The following is a 16,052-nucleotide window of genomic DNA, read 5'->3' on the forward strand; positions in this document are numbered from 1 at the left end:
TCTTTAACATGTAGTATATATTTTTGAAAACACTAATCTTTATTTCTTTTGTTTTTGGCATTTTAATATTATTATGTACAATGCAACAAGTTTATGATCCTATCATTATTATCTGTGAGTATTTTCTGGAGCTTTCGTGTAAATATTATATGACTTTCTGAGATACTTGAGGTAACAATACCTTTAGTTTACTATTCTGTGGCTTTCCCGTGGTTTGTAGGCCACAGTTTTTCAAACTTTGACTTCATCTTGAACACAATTCAACTTCACTACTGCAGAATGTGGGTATAGAGAGATGAGAAGAATTTTTATATATACATTAGTGATTAATTGGCGGATGTGACAAACTAAGTACACTTCCTATTTATTTTAACCTTGTGATACAATTACAAATAGACCCCGTTACATATGCATATGAAACTAAGTCTATAATATGATATAATATATATATTATATATATATATATTATATATATATATATAAATGTTACTAATATAAATATATTATATAGGGATATAATATCCATCATCTACTTTTTAAACAGCAGACTAAATAATCTAGACATGATATTGTCAAATAATTAATTTAAATAAATGTTTATGTATAAAACAATTAGAAGGTTCAGAATTGGATAATAAGATTTTCTGTGAAACAATACATGTTTTCAGAAATAAGGATAGGAAATCGATTTAATGGAAAGCCATTTTTTTTACTATAAGTTCAACTGACTTAGCAGTTGTAATTTTGTTATTGATTGTAAGTTAAATGTTCAACATGATTGGGCGGATGGCAGTAGGCAATGCTCCAAATGATAATCACAGACAGACTGACTTTGGGTATAGAAGTTTTAGTATTATTGTTAATGTTTTATCACACTTTTCAAAAGAATATTCTAATTAAAATTTTAGGAAATGAATTATTTTTCAATTTGTTTTTCGTTGGACTACCTTGCTCAACTTATCTAGAATTTAGAAAGTATAAATACAATAAGATCTGGATAACGTTCATGTGTATTATATGAAACACAAGAGACACAGTTCTTTTTAAATACACATTATTTACTTTTTATTACTTAGCGTTGAAAAGAATCGAACATTATCCGATCGTTTTTATGTATTTCAGAGAAATATGCTTAAACATGATTGGCTAAATATCGGCCAACCGGATTTGATATACGTTGAGCAGTACCTCTTGAAATCCTTATTTCACAATTTCAGGAGAGGATCTTCTATTTCTTAAGGCTCATTTCCATTCATCCTATTTCGCTCATTCTCGCACAGATTTTATGGCTATACAACATTAGAGTTGGACAATTTTTATTCGAATAATAATCAATAAACAAAATACTTAAATAAGATGTTATTCTCAAATAATTATTTATTTTTGACTAATTGTATTATATTTTTGCAAATGAATGCGATCCTTATTTGAATAGCATTTTTTAAAACATCCAGTCGTCACAGAAATTTAATAACTTTCTATTATAATAATCATTTTTTAGATGACACACTATAAAAAACATTGTTATTTATAATACAAAATTATTTGTACTCGTATAATTAATAAATTTTATAAGATAACTTCTTAAGTGATCAGTTGTTTAATATGAAATTTAATGATGATTTATTTAATTCTGTTAGTTTTAATACAATTATTCGAAATATTTTTGTAACACAAACAAAATAGACTGTATATTTATTCGAATAAATTTCATCCATCCAAATAGACTTAAAAATAAATAGACCATAATCCTAATTAAAGTTCCCTTAATCAATTACCTACATATTAATAATACATATATAGAATAGTACTAATAACAATGCAGTAATAAACACAATGGTAATAATAATAATGATAGTAATGATAATAATAATTTATTCGAATAATGTCCAACTCTGTATTAAGAGTCAAATTACAATATGTACGTTTGAAACGTGGTATTTAAGCATTTTTACACGTATATTAAGAAATATGAAAATGACAGTCTCTGCGGAAAAGCCAAAAGTATCAATTTGTCACATACATATTTTATATGTTAACCGATGCAAGTATCGCAAATATTGATGTCCAATTTCCATTAAATAAACTGATAATGACTAATATTTAATTATTTGAATAAATAATTATCAAAGTATTGTTTGTGGTGCCAATAAATATTTGTCTATGTAAATAAGTATTTTAATACTATGGAGAATAATATCACTACATTAGCGTTTTTCACGATAGCATAAATATTCATATAAAATTTTTGTATACTTTTCTTCTTTCCATAAAATTTTAACTGTACAAGTTCTAATATTTATTGATTTCAACAATATATTGCAAACTTTAGTAGAAACTTGGGTAATGTCCTTTCTTAATATGTTTCATTAGTAATTTTTTTAAAACATACGTAAATAATAACAGTGTGTAAAATTTATGATATGACGTAAAGAAAAGAAAATAAATATTTGATGATTTAGATTGTCAATTGCAATTGTATTCATTAAAAACATATATAACTCATGAAAGACGTGAATAAAAATTCACTCTATTTGCATTTTATTCACACTTGTTGATTAATTTATAAATTTTAGTGCTTAGATATATACAGAAAACGAATTAGTTTCGCAATTAAGTATTCAAATAAATGTGAATTCCAATAAATTTTGTAGATATCGAAAGGCGTAGTATTTTTAAAAATTAAATATAAGTTGAATTAAATATTATGTGAAGGATGGATCTTCCGTAGAGACAATTGAATTCCCTGATGAAGCGAAGGGTATTGTTTATATAAATAAATGGTATTCTTAGAAGTTAACTGATCAATCAATCAATCAATCAAGCAAGCAATCAATCAATCAACCAATCGATCAATCAATGAATTAATTACGTATTTACAGACAATACAACATACATCGCATCATCGAAGAGCAGATTAGCTCTTTGAAAAGCTCACTCACCGCTCATCGAGCACGACGATCATCTGAACTATAAAACCGAAGGGAATTGAACGGACACCTAGCCGACTCGTGATCAACTCCACAAAATTTTTCTATAACAGATAAATTTTAATTTGTTTATGTTACAAACGATCACAATTCTTTTCATAAATAATGCAAAAATAATCTACCTTTATTTTAATTAACAAGGATAGATAGTAAATAATTATGATGTAGGATAAAATCCTTAAATGTAGAAGTAGTAAAATATTCTTTAAGCCTGAAAATACAGTTTTTTAAAAAATTGGATTGTGTTTACTTACGCTGGTTTAGAGGCCTTCACGGAGGAACTCTCAGTATTTTTTTTTTTGCTACTTCTGCATTTTCTGACGTAGGCTTCTATTAAGTGGGCTATCTTTTTTGGATTGATTTCTCCTGTTTTATTATGACATATCTACCAAAACAATAAAATGAAAGCTAGGCAAATATTATAAAATTGCTTAAGCACTAATAGATCGTGTTCTGATAGATAGTATTTCTTTTCTGACGTTTCCTGTTGTAACTTTTATTTAAAGGAAAAATATATATACACCTACCTTAGGTACTGCTTTCCGCATAATATCCTTGTACTCTTCTTTTGTTACGTGCTTTTTTGTGTAATGTGGTTTCAAAACTAATTTCACTTCTTCAACTACTCGTTCTTGACGATTTAATTTTTTTAGGAACTACAAAATAATTAAACGTAATATCATTAAAAAATATATATGGTAAACAGGTTATTTAATAACCTTTAGAGAAATATAATATTTAATTATAAAATATTTCAGAGAAATTTATTTTCAAATGTGATGCTCTAAATTGTTTTTCAATGTTTCTCCAATATTTTGACAAATATTTATATTTATTTTTGCTTAAATATTAGAAGTAAAGAGAACCCAAAAGAAAAAAAATCCAAACCTTATCCTTGACTTGCATTTCAACTGCAGAACTTGGAAGATCATCCAATATTTGGAGCTGGTTTTCGTCCATTCTAACACCAACTTTCGGATTTGTGGACTTCTTCTTATCTTTTTGAGGTTTTTTGCTTCTACTTGATTTACTGGTTGTTTTTGTGGCCGGTAAAGCACCAAAAAGGGCATCAAAGGCATCCTTTTTTTCGGTGGATTTTGCCGTTTTTGAATTGCTAGTTTTCGTAGGTTGAGATCCAACGGGTCCTGCTCCACTTCCTGCTCCAGCAGCAGGTGAATTGTTATAATTCGTAGGACTCGGTGGATCGAAGATTCCATCGCTAAGTGTCGACCCAGGCGAATAAGGGGAAGACATATCCACATTGTCCGCTGTTTCCGTGCCGGCATCGTTTCCATTTTGTCCGTTGGTTTTTGTTTGTCCGGATTTTGAGCTTCTTGAGGATTTGCCTGAATTCGTAAAAACCGAAGGTGCCTGCGAACGATCACCAGGTCGTTGTTTTTGCTGATTACTCGGTGAAATTCGATTCGACTGTAACAAGTTACGTTGATTACTATTCGAATTTGACGCATTAAATACTCCACTTCTCTGTACTGCTGCAGCTACCGTAGCTAGTACAGGATTCATCACCGCGAAAGGATTACTCTGATTTTGCACATTTTGTTGGCTCTGCTGTACCTCTAAATTCCCGGTTGAGACTGCAGTGTCCTTATTGTTTTCATTATCATTAACGTCATCCCTTTGCGGAGAAGCTCTCTTGATCGTAACCATAGAAATGATCTTAGGTTTCTCCAGTTGCTTTTCTTGACTCTGCCTCTCCTGATTTTGCAGATTTTCCTCTTCAAGGATATTACTATCCGCAGAATCGTGTTTTCTCGGTGACCTTCTTCTTTCATCGCCGGAATTCGCCTCTTGACTAACATCGGGTGTTGGCGATCTTGATTTCGTTGGATCAAATGGATCATATGCATCTGGACTAGTTGGTGGTGATGTTGGAGGTTCTGGAGGAGTATTTGGTCCAATTTTTAATCTCAATTCTAGCTCCTCCTGCGCTCTCATTTCTAATTCTTCTTCGACCCTTTCATCCATTTCCTCCTCTTCTTCCTCATCTAAAAGCGGATTCAACATTGACGGTCGCAAGTTACTGCTCTGCTTATTTATTGAGAATTTGATTTGCGGCTCTGGAGGTGTTTTTGGACCCTGAGAAATAAATTGTTCTCGCGGTGGAGAATTTTGAGATGGTTGACATTGATCCGGCATAATTTGTTGAATTTGCTTATCGTCATCGTCACTAAGAACTATCACGTCTCTAGGAGATGGAGTCTGCTCCCGGAATGGAGACTGATCCAGATCAATTACTGCAACTGGCTTCTTTGTAGCGGCTATTTCAGCTGCTTTTGATTTTTTCTTTTTATCCTTCTTAGGCTTTGGAGATTTAGAACGCTTATCCTTCGACTTTTCTTTTTTCGATCGTTTCGGCGGATCAGTTTGAAGTGATTCCCTACGGCGTCGTTTTAGGGGAGGAATTAGAGGAATTGTTTCTGGAAGTTCGGGGACTACTGCTTGATCGTTTTCGTTATCCTTATTAAAACACACACTAACCAAAATATTATCTCCACTGGCGAAAACCTCTTTTGACGGTGGAGGAGTCCTGTTCCTTTTCCCCTTTCTTTTCTTTTCGTCTTTAGCCTTTTTGCTTTCCTTTTTACGTTCTTTCTTTTTCTTCTTAATAGCTTCCTTGTTTGTTAAAATTACAGTTAGATTTTTTGGCGGAACTGACACATTATCTAACATTGGGGACCATTCTCTAGAAGTAATTGGTTCTTGTTGTACATGCTGTGGTGTTTTTGATCTAGATCTCGACCAAGATGGTGTCCATTGTGCACTCCAAGACTCTCTTTCTTCTCTTTCCCTAGAAAACTCTTGTTCCACAATTTTGTCAACTTGTTCCCAATTCCTAGAACAAGATCTTCCTTTTGATCTTGATCTACTTTGTGCTTTTCTCTTTGAATGTTTCCTTTCTCTAGATTTCGACGACTTTCTAGGTGACTTTGAACGAGACTTCTTTCTGTTTCTTGATCGACTTCGAGATTTGTACTTTTTCTTGTCTTTACGCCTATCGCGAGATCTAGATAAAGATCTTCTGGATCTTGATATAGATCTTCTTTGTCTAGATCTTGACAAAGACCTTCTTGATCTAGAAACCGATCTTCTAGATCTTCTTCTTGATAAGGATCTCCGTTTTCGAGAAACAGATCTCGATCGCCGTTTCCGAGAAACAGATCTCGATCTCCTTCTAGAAAGAGATCGTTTTCTTGAAGAAGATCTTCTTCTAGAAGTTGATCTTCTCTTCGGCGATTTACGTCTTCCACGCGAAAGAGATCTTCGTCTGGAAAGAGATTTGGAATAAGATCTACGATCTCTGGACCACGACTTTTGTAATCTAGTTCTGGATCTGCTTCTGGAGCGGAGCTTGGAATATGACCTAGAACGTTTGGATGAACTACAACTCCTAGACCTACTTCTTTGTCTCGATTTTTCTCTAATATCTCTTCCATACTCATCTTTCCTAGGTCTTGAAGGTCTTTCTGCAACTATTTTCCTAACATCGTATCTGGGTAATTCCTTCCTTTTTTCTTTTTTCTTCACCACTTCTTTCTTTTTCTTTAGCTTTTCTCTTTCCTTCGATTTTGATCTTTTTTCTTTGTCTCTATAGGACCTCTCTTTCGTACTTTTTGAAAGTTTCTTCCATGCTACTTGATTTTCTGAAGCAATATTTTCTTTATTTTTTTCTGTTTCTTTGCTCTTCTCTTTCTTTTCTTTTTTCTTTTGCTTCTTTTCATCTTCCTTTTCTTTTTCAGCCTTATCGCCTTCTTTCATGGTCTTTTCTTCGATAATTTCACCATCTTCCATTTCTTTCTCCTTTCGTAAACTCAACAAAGTTAACTCATCTTCGAAATTCATAGCTTCGTCCGTCTCCGATATAGCTTCTGTACCTAAGACATTGTAATCTACTGGAGTCCTACAGCTATCTAAATCGTCAGGTTTATCTTTTGTTGGTGTGATTGGTTCTAATCCACTTTCAATAGGGGGTAACTGTTCAGAAGAAGATTTTGATTCCTTCAAGGGAAGTTCATCTTTGCAAGGAGTATAAGCTCCATCTGATTCCCATGTGTTCTTATCAACATCTTCATCAATTATATCCTTTTTGCTCGTTTTCTCTTTTTCTATGGGGAATCTTTCTTCCTCTTCTTCCTCCTCCTCCTCTTCTTCGTCGTCATCATCATCGTCATCCTCCTCATCATCATCATGTCATCATCTTCTTCTTCTTTATCAATATGTCTTTGTTTTTTATCATCCTTTTCACTTCTATAGTCTTCAGGGTCCTTAACTTTTACTGCATCGTGTTCTTCTCCAATTCTTGAATCTTCTTTTAAATCTTCATCTTCAACATCGGTTTTTAATGTCTTATGAAGCGAAGTGAACGTTTCACTTTCTTCTTCCGACAGACACTCGTTGTTTATTTCATTCTCTACTTTATTTGGAGACAACTCGGTTACATTTGGTGAAATAGCTACATTTGAATCTTTCTCTATTGAGTCATCTTTAGGTGATTCTATTAATTCTTTCTCCTTTTCGTCTTCATCTGCGTCCTTTTCTTTCAAATCCACAGGATTCGCAGGTGTCAAAAGTTCTTCTGAATCTTCCTGTTTATCTTCTTTCAATTGAACTTCCTCTTCATATTTGTTTTTAGCAATTCTTTTCCGTTCTTCTTCGCGGTCAACAGAAGTCTCTTCTTCTTTTGCAGGCTGCAAAAGTAATGTTTATAAAAATAATTACACATGTAAAATATAATATATTGCATTATAACTACTACTTACCTCAGCTTCTTTTTTCTTTTCATTGTTAGTTTCCTTTTCTTCCTCTTGCAGTCCTAACAATCTATTATTAATCTTCAATTTACTACCAATCTTGAACGTAATCTTTCCCCGGCTATCGTGAGAAATCTTTTTTGGTGGAATTTTACTTAAAGTTTGCCTTTCTTTTCTCAATGCTTCAACATATGGGTCTGATGGTTCTGGAATATCAGCTAGATCACAAGCTTGAACATCGCCAACAATGACATCATCATCATCGGGAATCGAAGGTGGGAGAGGAGGTGGTTCTAGTGGCCCTATTTGTTGAGATAATTGTTGTTCAGTATGCCGTGCTACATCGATCGTTTGAGAGGAATAAATGGAGAAGTTTGGACAATCGGCTTGAGAATCTTCTTCGTCCTCGTCATCATAAGCTGATAAACGAATAGATGTATCTGAGTTGTCTGTCTGTGCCATATTTTTCACACTGTGTTCTTCTTTCTTCTCTTCCGTAATTTCTTCGTTTTTCTTTGTTTCACTATCGCTATCACTATCTACAGAGAAGGGGTCATACTTATCATTCTTTGGAGTATCTTCTTTTTGGCTATCATCAATAACTAGTTCTTGATCACTATCTTTATCGCTCTTAGAATTTTCTTCAAAGTCTAAAAGTCCTGATGGAGGTTCTGGTGGAGGTAACAGAGCCATTGAACCATTTTGTTGATCTTGAAGTTCTCCATCAGATTTTGTTTCAATATCGCAATAAATATCGCAATCTTCCTCTTGTCTAACAGAGACATTTTCAATATCTTGTGGTTGTTGGTCTATAGTATCGGTTCTCGGAGTGTCTTCTGGTAAATTTGGTGGCATATTATTTTGAGGACGTTCAACAGGAGCTTGTGGTGACCGAGGGCGATTGAACCTCTCAGGAAAAGAATGATGCTCAGAAAATCCTTCAGCAAAATTAAATTGTGGTCTACCTGAAGGCATGAAGCGGAATCTTTCATTTCTAAAGTGTTGAGGATTTCGATTTCTAAATGGAGGATTACCTCCGAACATTGGAGGTCCGCAATGTTCAAAATTTGGATTATAAAACGCAGGTGGTCCGAAATCTCTTCCAAAATTACCTCCACTTCCTCCATAACTATGTCTTCCACTCCCACTTAAAGAATCTCTTCCATAGTTTTGCCCACCATGACTATGCCTTGTATTATCCCTGTAACCACCCCTAAAATTGCCTCTATTTCCTCCTCCACAAGGATTATTATACATTGGAGCCTGCATAATCGATTCTGGATTGATTGTAGACACATCTAACGGAACATCAGATCTAGAAATATCTAGTGGAGCATCAACTCCAGAAACTGTATCTTCTACAACAGATTCTGTCTCTGCGGTTTTAGATAACCCTTTTTCTTCTAATTTTTCTTTCTTCAAGTCACTCAGCTCCTTCTTTTTCTCTATTAAGAGAAGCCCATTAGCTTTCAAAGTCACATTATTATTTTTTGAATGCCAAATCTCTTGGTCGTTCATTATACTACTTAGAAGATCATGTTGAGGTTGTTGTGGAATAACAACGTTTTTTAGACGCAAGTGCCTTCGAGAGGAAATTACAGAATGTCTTTGAACAGTTATAGTGGGACCAATAGTCGCATGATAATCTTCCATATCCGATCTATAAACGAAAATATTAAAAACTTAGTTAATTTCATTATATTATTCAATAGTATTATTTTAATATCCAGATTCATATATACTTATATATTTACCCCGGAGGACTATAATCCAAATTAAGACGATCTCCGAAAAGACTAATTCTTGAGATTCCAGAATTATGTCGGGAAATGTTTAATGCGGATCTTTCTGGTATAATTGATCGATTTTTAACAGTAGGCATTAAAATGGGAATAAATGGCTTACAAATACCCAGAGAATTTGCAAGTCTTCTCTTGCTAGTAGTTAAAGTAGTGGCTACAGTTCTAGCGCGACGTCTATGATTTTTTCTCTATAAAAAAGTAAATATTCTTATTTTTAATTATTTTTTTAAATATCTTTGTCCTCGTCTTTTCTTTGTTCCATTATTTTTCCATTTTTCATAATTTGGATATCATACAATTAACATGACTAAATATTTTGTAGAAAAGATGTTTTATTAAAAAAAAAAAAATACGCATATACCAGAGAAACAGATTAATTAATTATACATATACTCGTACATATTACTCGTACATATACTTATATATAACTATGACTTTCAGAAAGCAATATTAAAATACCTTTCTTCTTTTTGTTTTTCTTCTTTTTGATCCAACTGCAGCCACTTTGACATATGTTACAATCTCTTCCTCTTCCCCATTTTCATTACGTTCTGTAATTCTAACTTCTTTTAAAAGAGTTCCTCTAGAAACATTTTTAGATCTTCCAGACTTTCTTGAATTATTTCTCGTTCCACTTTTTCGCGAACTACCTCCAGATCGTTGATTATTACTATCTTTTCTTCTAGTTTTATTACCCGAATTTCCGGAATTATTTTTGTCATTGATTCTTCTTCGAGATTTCCTGGAAATACTTTCATCACTGGAGTCGCTGGAACTACTTCTATATTTTCGTGATTTTCCAGAATGTTTATTCGAACAGTTACGATCTCTAGAACCTAAAGAGCTGGAGGCATTGCTTGAAGATCGACTTTGACTTTTATCTCCATAGGATTCCAAACCAGATGAAGTAGAAGGTTGATTTGGATCAAATGTCAATTGACGAGTTAATAGCGTATTATCATCCAGTCTATTTCTTCTGTAAATACGGATTTCGCGTTTATTAAAAATTTAAAAATCTTTGTACTTTAATTTTCATAAAAATTTATTGATGATAAATTTTATTAATGAAACTCAAATTATACATATTTTTTATCTTATCATATACCTTCGAATAGTAGCTCTAACACGTTCTGTATGTCTAGTGCGAGGTATAATCCTTGGATAATAATCTTGTGGTACATTGGTACGAATTCTCCCATAAGTAACACCAAGTCTGCGAGCTTCATCCACTAGATCTATGATTTCCTCCACATCAATTTTCACCTAAGAATAAATAATGTAACATTTTGTTTAATCTTTCAATGGTCATATATTATTGGTAGTAATAATGTTCAATCATTTCAGATAGAATTACTGATACATATATGAATATGAATATAAACAGCTTACAGTTTCTGCATTGGTTTGATTATTCTGGGAACATTCTGGACAAAACCATTCCTCTATAGGTACTTCATCTAATGGAGGCGTCAAGCATTCTAAATGGTAACCACGATCACAACCATCGCAAAGAAGCATACGATCTTCTCTATTACTTTGATGGCATACTTCACAAAATGTAAGATCATCCAATTTCTCTTCTTCGCTGGAAGCAACTTCTACCGGGATGCATCTTATAATCTAGGAGAAAACATAAAACTAGAAATTAATTTTTATTCTTTAAACGATAATTATTATTTTTATTTTCATAATACATACTTGACCACCTAGCTTATCTCGAACATCAATTATCGTGAAAGTTTGTCGATCCACTGGACAAGTATTTATATTTTTACTCCACTCAATTAAGCATTCTAAACAAAAACAATGTTCACAGGAAGAAGGACTGCCTAATTCCTGTCTTTTAAAAGGAAGTAGACAAATTGGACACTTTTCTACTTGATCATCATTATTATCAGTATCTGTATCTGATACAATTTTTGCAGGTTTTTTAGCTTTTGGTTTTCCAAGAACTTTTCGCCTGACAGGAGACTTTTTTTCTAATTCTGATGAGCTGCTCCAGTCTGATTGCCATTCTGAAATTTCACTACTGTCTCCTAAGAAATAAATTTGATGGATATTATTTATAATATCATGAAATCAATAAATTTAGCTGTATAAAAGAATAAACATTAATAATTAAGACTTTAATCCCTAAGTATCTTTAGACTAACCAAATTCCTTGTATTTACTAGTGTTCGAACTGCTGCTCTCATAATTGGACTCATTCTCTGAAACGACTCTCTGAAAATAAATTCGGTACATTTTTTTATAATGTATCATATAATTGTGAGATATGGTAATTGAATAATTCATTTAATAAAAATTTATGAAGCATAAAAATCTTCAAAACGGTAAAATGTGTTTTATATTTGAGAACTTACATGGTTTTGTGTTCGAATAGGTCTTACTTGATCATCACTATCTTCATCACTAGTTTCACCTTCACTAATGAATTTCTATAAACATGATATTAAAAGAAACATTCAATTGGATTGAAATATTATGTTTAACAATAATAATTTGTAACTTAATTAAGTGTCAATTTTACATACAGAAGTCTTTTTTCTTCTACGAGATTGCACTATAGATTCATCACTATCTTCACTATCAAGTTTGACAAGTTTTTTCCGCTTGCCAGATTGAGGAGTTTGATTACTGTCACTAGACATTTTAAATTCTTTGTAAAATCATATCCGCCTTGTCACATATCCTATATATAATTCACAACATTAGAAAATATTAATAACATTAAGTAATGCTTTATAATATTCATCATGTTAAAAATTTATCACAATATTTAACCTATTTCGGCATGTAATATTTGAAATTTATATTTTTTATATAATTGTATTTTTTTTTATACGTTTCATTGATTCAATATATTACTTTATACCTTCTATTAATTACCTCATACTTTTATTATTCTATATTTTTGATAAATTTAAATATTAAGAATATAACAATCTATAAATGTAAAAGAACATTTTTAGTATAAACTGAAAAATATGTTAAATTATCAAAATAATATTTATTTAATAAGATTTGAGAATAAATAGACAAAGGTAACTGTTTTAGATTATATTCGTACTATATATCAACAAGATCATAAGATACCATAGTTACATGGAAAAAAGAGTTAACAAAAATAAAAATCAAGTTAATGAATACAACCTAATATGAAGATTATTAGAAGATATAAACTTAAGAAGAAAATATAAAGCAAATATTGTAATAATTACAGAAAGAAGAAAAATTGGCAACAAACATAGAATGTCCATATAAATACATCTGTTAAAATTTATTATTTTTTAAGCGAGTCATAAATTGAATAAAACTTAGTTAATGTAAATAATATAAATATGGTGCTAAGACTGAAATGAATAAAAGCGGGATAAAAAATTAGTTTTATATTTAGATTTAAATGAGACAAAGATCAACGTTATAACTAAATATGTACACATTTAATGCACAATGCCATATTTATTCCAGAGATATTACACATATATTGTATCTTATAGAATAAATTGTAAACCGGTTTTTTGGCTAACAATTAAAATGATATAGCCAGAGGAAATTTCAAAATATTTAATTTACATGCCTATCCAAAACTCGTCGAGGTACTTTGTGAGTCACTGTATATAACCACATTAACACATCACTAAATTCTTTTCATTGGAAAAAAGTTACTCAAATAAAATATTTTTTTCTCTGGCATACTTTGCAAATGATTTTTCTTAATCGATCATCATTTCGATATGATTATAAAAAATTTTAATAATAAATTTACAACATTCTCGATGAAATTGTGCTAAGAATAAGGGTCGAGGATCGAACAATTCGAGGAAGAACCTAAAAAATGTCAATTTACCTTCGAAATTCTGACGATTCCGATTTTGCACTGTATCAAGAGGATCTAATATCGATCATACATCATTAATGATTTAATTATTGGCTGATTCGATGTTGTCTTCGATGCAGTTTTACAAATGTTGACAGAGGGTACGCTTAAAGTTGAGAAACTGCCGACATTTTGGCTGCCGACGCCGTTCGCGACGTTGCGCTATTTTCTCACTGTTTGTCTAATTCATCGAGAAACTACATATTTCATAATTATTTATATAAAATAAATTATATTTTGTTTTAAGAGAGATATATATATTTATAATGTCTAGCTAGAAAATTTCTAAAATTTAAAAGATTTAAGTTTGTTTAGATCGTTGCTTGATTTTTGGTAAGCATCCGCCGGAAACTACAGAAAAGCAGTAAATTTAACTTTTAGCTTAACTTTAGTTGTCATATATAGTTATGTATATCTTTAGATAATTTTTCAAGATTCACAACTTTTGTTCATTGTTTATTCGTAAAATTGTCGTAAAATTATTTGTTTTTGTATTCTTATCTTTATTTATATTTTAATTGCTGCTAATTTTATATTATTATATAGATTACATACTATGATAAACTTTTAATATTATGAATACTATAATGTATTAATTAATTAATGTTATTATTGTTATTATTATATGATTATTTTCATACAACGTAAAAGATTCATTGAATACTATGTTTTGTACATAACGTGTCATTGATACTTATTGCTCAAATCGATCGTTCAAACAAAATTGAGCGTAACTTGAGTAGAAAAAGATATTCCTCGTCTAGTATTAAATATTTTATAATTTCAATGCTCTCCGATTATCTTTGCATAATAATTTTTACAATATTAATTTTCCCGGGCAAATTTTAAATTGTTTTGTAACTCTACCACCCGACTGAGTTACAAGAGCGTTAGTGTCTTTTGTAGACGAAAAGTACGCAAAGATGGGTCGTATGCACGCACCAGGGTAAAGTTAATTAAATTGCAGTGTAATTTATTATTACATTCAATAGCTATATATAAAAGTTATTTTTTCTTGAATACCTTTTAATGTTTTCTGCTACTATAATACAATTTTATAAAGTTCTAGCATAAATAATTGACACAGCAGTGTCTTCTTAACGGCCATGTGATCCTTATTTAAAGTAGTAACAATCACATTCCTTTGAGACAGTTTATCCGTTTTGTTATATGTTAATCATGTTTATGATAGTTTAAAATTTGGAATTGAGAAGATGTTGCTTTCTGTGTACAAGCTTTTCATATCCTCTGTCCTTTTGTATACATAACCTCAAATTGTCCCCTTTAAATACTTGAATATCTTTTAAAGGAATTATTTAATAGTATTTTTCTTGACTGATATTATCTCTGCTTAGATATAGTTGATTTGCTAACAGATAATTTTTATTAAAAGGTATTTCAATAACAAAAATTAATAATATTACAGAAAGGGTATATCCCAGTCAGCGTTGCCCTATAGACGGAGCGTTCCAACATGGTTAAAACTTACACCAGAGGATTGTAAAGAATTAATTTACAAACTAGCTAAAAAGGGACATACTCCGTCTCAAATTGGTAATGTTTTATTTTATTTGGTACAGTTAGTTTATCGAATATTCTAAAATTTACATCTGCACATTAATATATTATATTTGTCATAATAAAAATTACGCCTTTATTTCTCTTATATCTCATTTATCGACATTTGTACAAATTTAGCGTATTTTAAGCAAATTGATTAAGACTCGACATTTCGGTCGTTGTTTCTTATCAATAATTTGCGATAGTAAAAACGGTGACTTTTGAGATGGTAATGGCATTTTGTCATGCTATTATAGGTACTTACCAACAGCTAAAAGTTAAATTTATTAAATTTTTTCATTTGTTCAAGAATACAATATTTGTACATGTCGGAGTAACGACTAAACAGATAATCGAATCTTGTAGGTGTGATTCTTAGAGATTCTCATGGAGTGGCACAGGTGCGTTTTCGCACTGGAAACAAGATTCTCAGGATCGTCAAAAGTATGGGGCTTGCTCCAGACTTACCGGAGGATCTGTACTATTTAATAAAAAAAGCAGTTGCTATCAGAAAACATTTGGAAAGGAATCGCAAGGATAAAGATAGCAAGTTTAGATTGATTCTCGTGGAGTCTCGAATCCATCGGCTTGCTAGATATTATAAATCAAAGGGAACGCTTCCAGCAAACTGGAAGTACGAGAGCTCAACTGCTAGCGCTCTTGTTGCTTAATTATTTCTACGTATCTCTTAACAAAATAAAAATTTAAATACACATTGCTCGTGTTTTACTAAACGCAATCCACTGCAAAATCTCTATTCCCGTTTATGTATTGGGTTGACAACTAAGTGATCGCGGTTTTTGTCATTAGGTGGTATCGGAAAAAATCCGCGATCACTTAGTTGCCAACCGAATATATTCAGTTTAACGTTTAATATATAGTTAGTTGGATGAAAATGAAAAACAGTATCACATCGTGACATAATCATCAAAAACATAAGGTGTAATATCATTTATAATAAGTAATGGGACACTAGTCCGTTGGCATACAAAGAGGTGTGGGTTACGTTATCTGTTTATTACGTCACTGTATACAATAAACGTATGGAGTT

At 31.6% G+C, this 16,052-nt stretch overlaps 2 protein-coding genes across 2 annotated transcripts; one reads left to right on the plus strand and one right to left on the minus strand.

The window, feature by feature from the left end:
* Positions 1-1,855: 1,855 nt before the first annotated feature.
* LOC117232461 lies at positions 1,856-13,604 on the minus strand. The gene is given in 15 exon segments (XM_033491808.1): positions 1,856-3,034; positions 3,245-3,375; positions 3,518-3,646; positions 3,879-7,198; positions 7,201-7,696; positions 7,769-9,419; positions 9,514-9,749; positions 10,021-10,537; positions 10,667-10,824; positions 10,951-11,181; positions 11,260-11,597; positions 11,715-11,784; positions 11,925-11,999; positions 12,096-12,253; positions 13,412-13,604. Coding segments are annotated over 14 exon segments (7,488 nt in total). The 5' UTR covers positions 12,213-12,253; positions 13,412-13,604; the 3' UTR covers positions 1,856-3,015.
* A 699-nt stretch (positions 13,605-14,303) lies between these two features.
* Positions 14,304-15,714, plus strand: LOC117232481 (40S ribosomal protein S13). Its single transcript, XM_033491842.1, has 3 exons — positions 14,304-14,387; positions 14,868-14,995; positions 15,368-15,714. The coding sequence occupies exons 1-3, from the start codon at positions 14,365-14,367 to the stop codon at positions 15,670-15,672; spliced, it is 456 nt and encodes a 151-aa protein (XP_033347733.1). The 5' UTR covers positions 14,304-14,364; the 3' UTR covers positions 15,673-15,714.
* Positions 15,715-16,052: the final 338 nt, after the last annotated feature.

Source organism: Bombus vosnesenskii, unplaced genomic scaffold (genome assembly GCF_011952255.1).
Source record: "Bombus vosnesenskii isolate JDL3184/JDL3185 unplaced genomic scaffold, Bvos_JDL3184-5_v1.1 scf7180000013289, whole genome shotgun sequence".
NCBI classification, from domain to species: Eukaryota; Metazoa; Arthropoda; class Insecta; order Hymenoptera; family Apidae; genus Bombus; species Bombus vosnesenskii.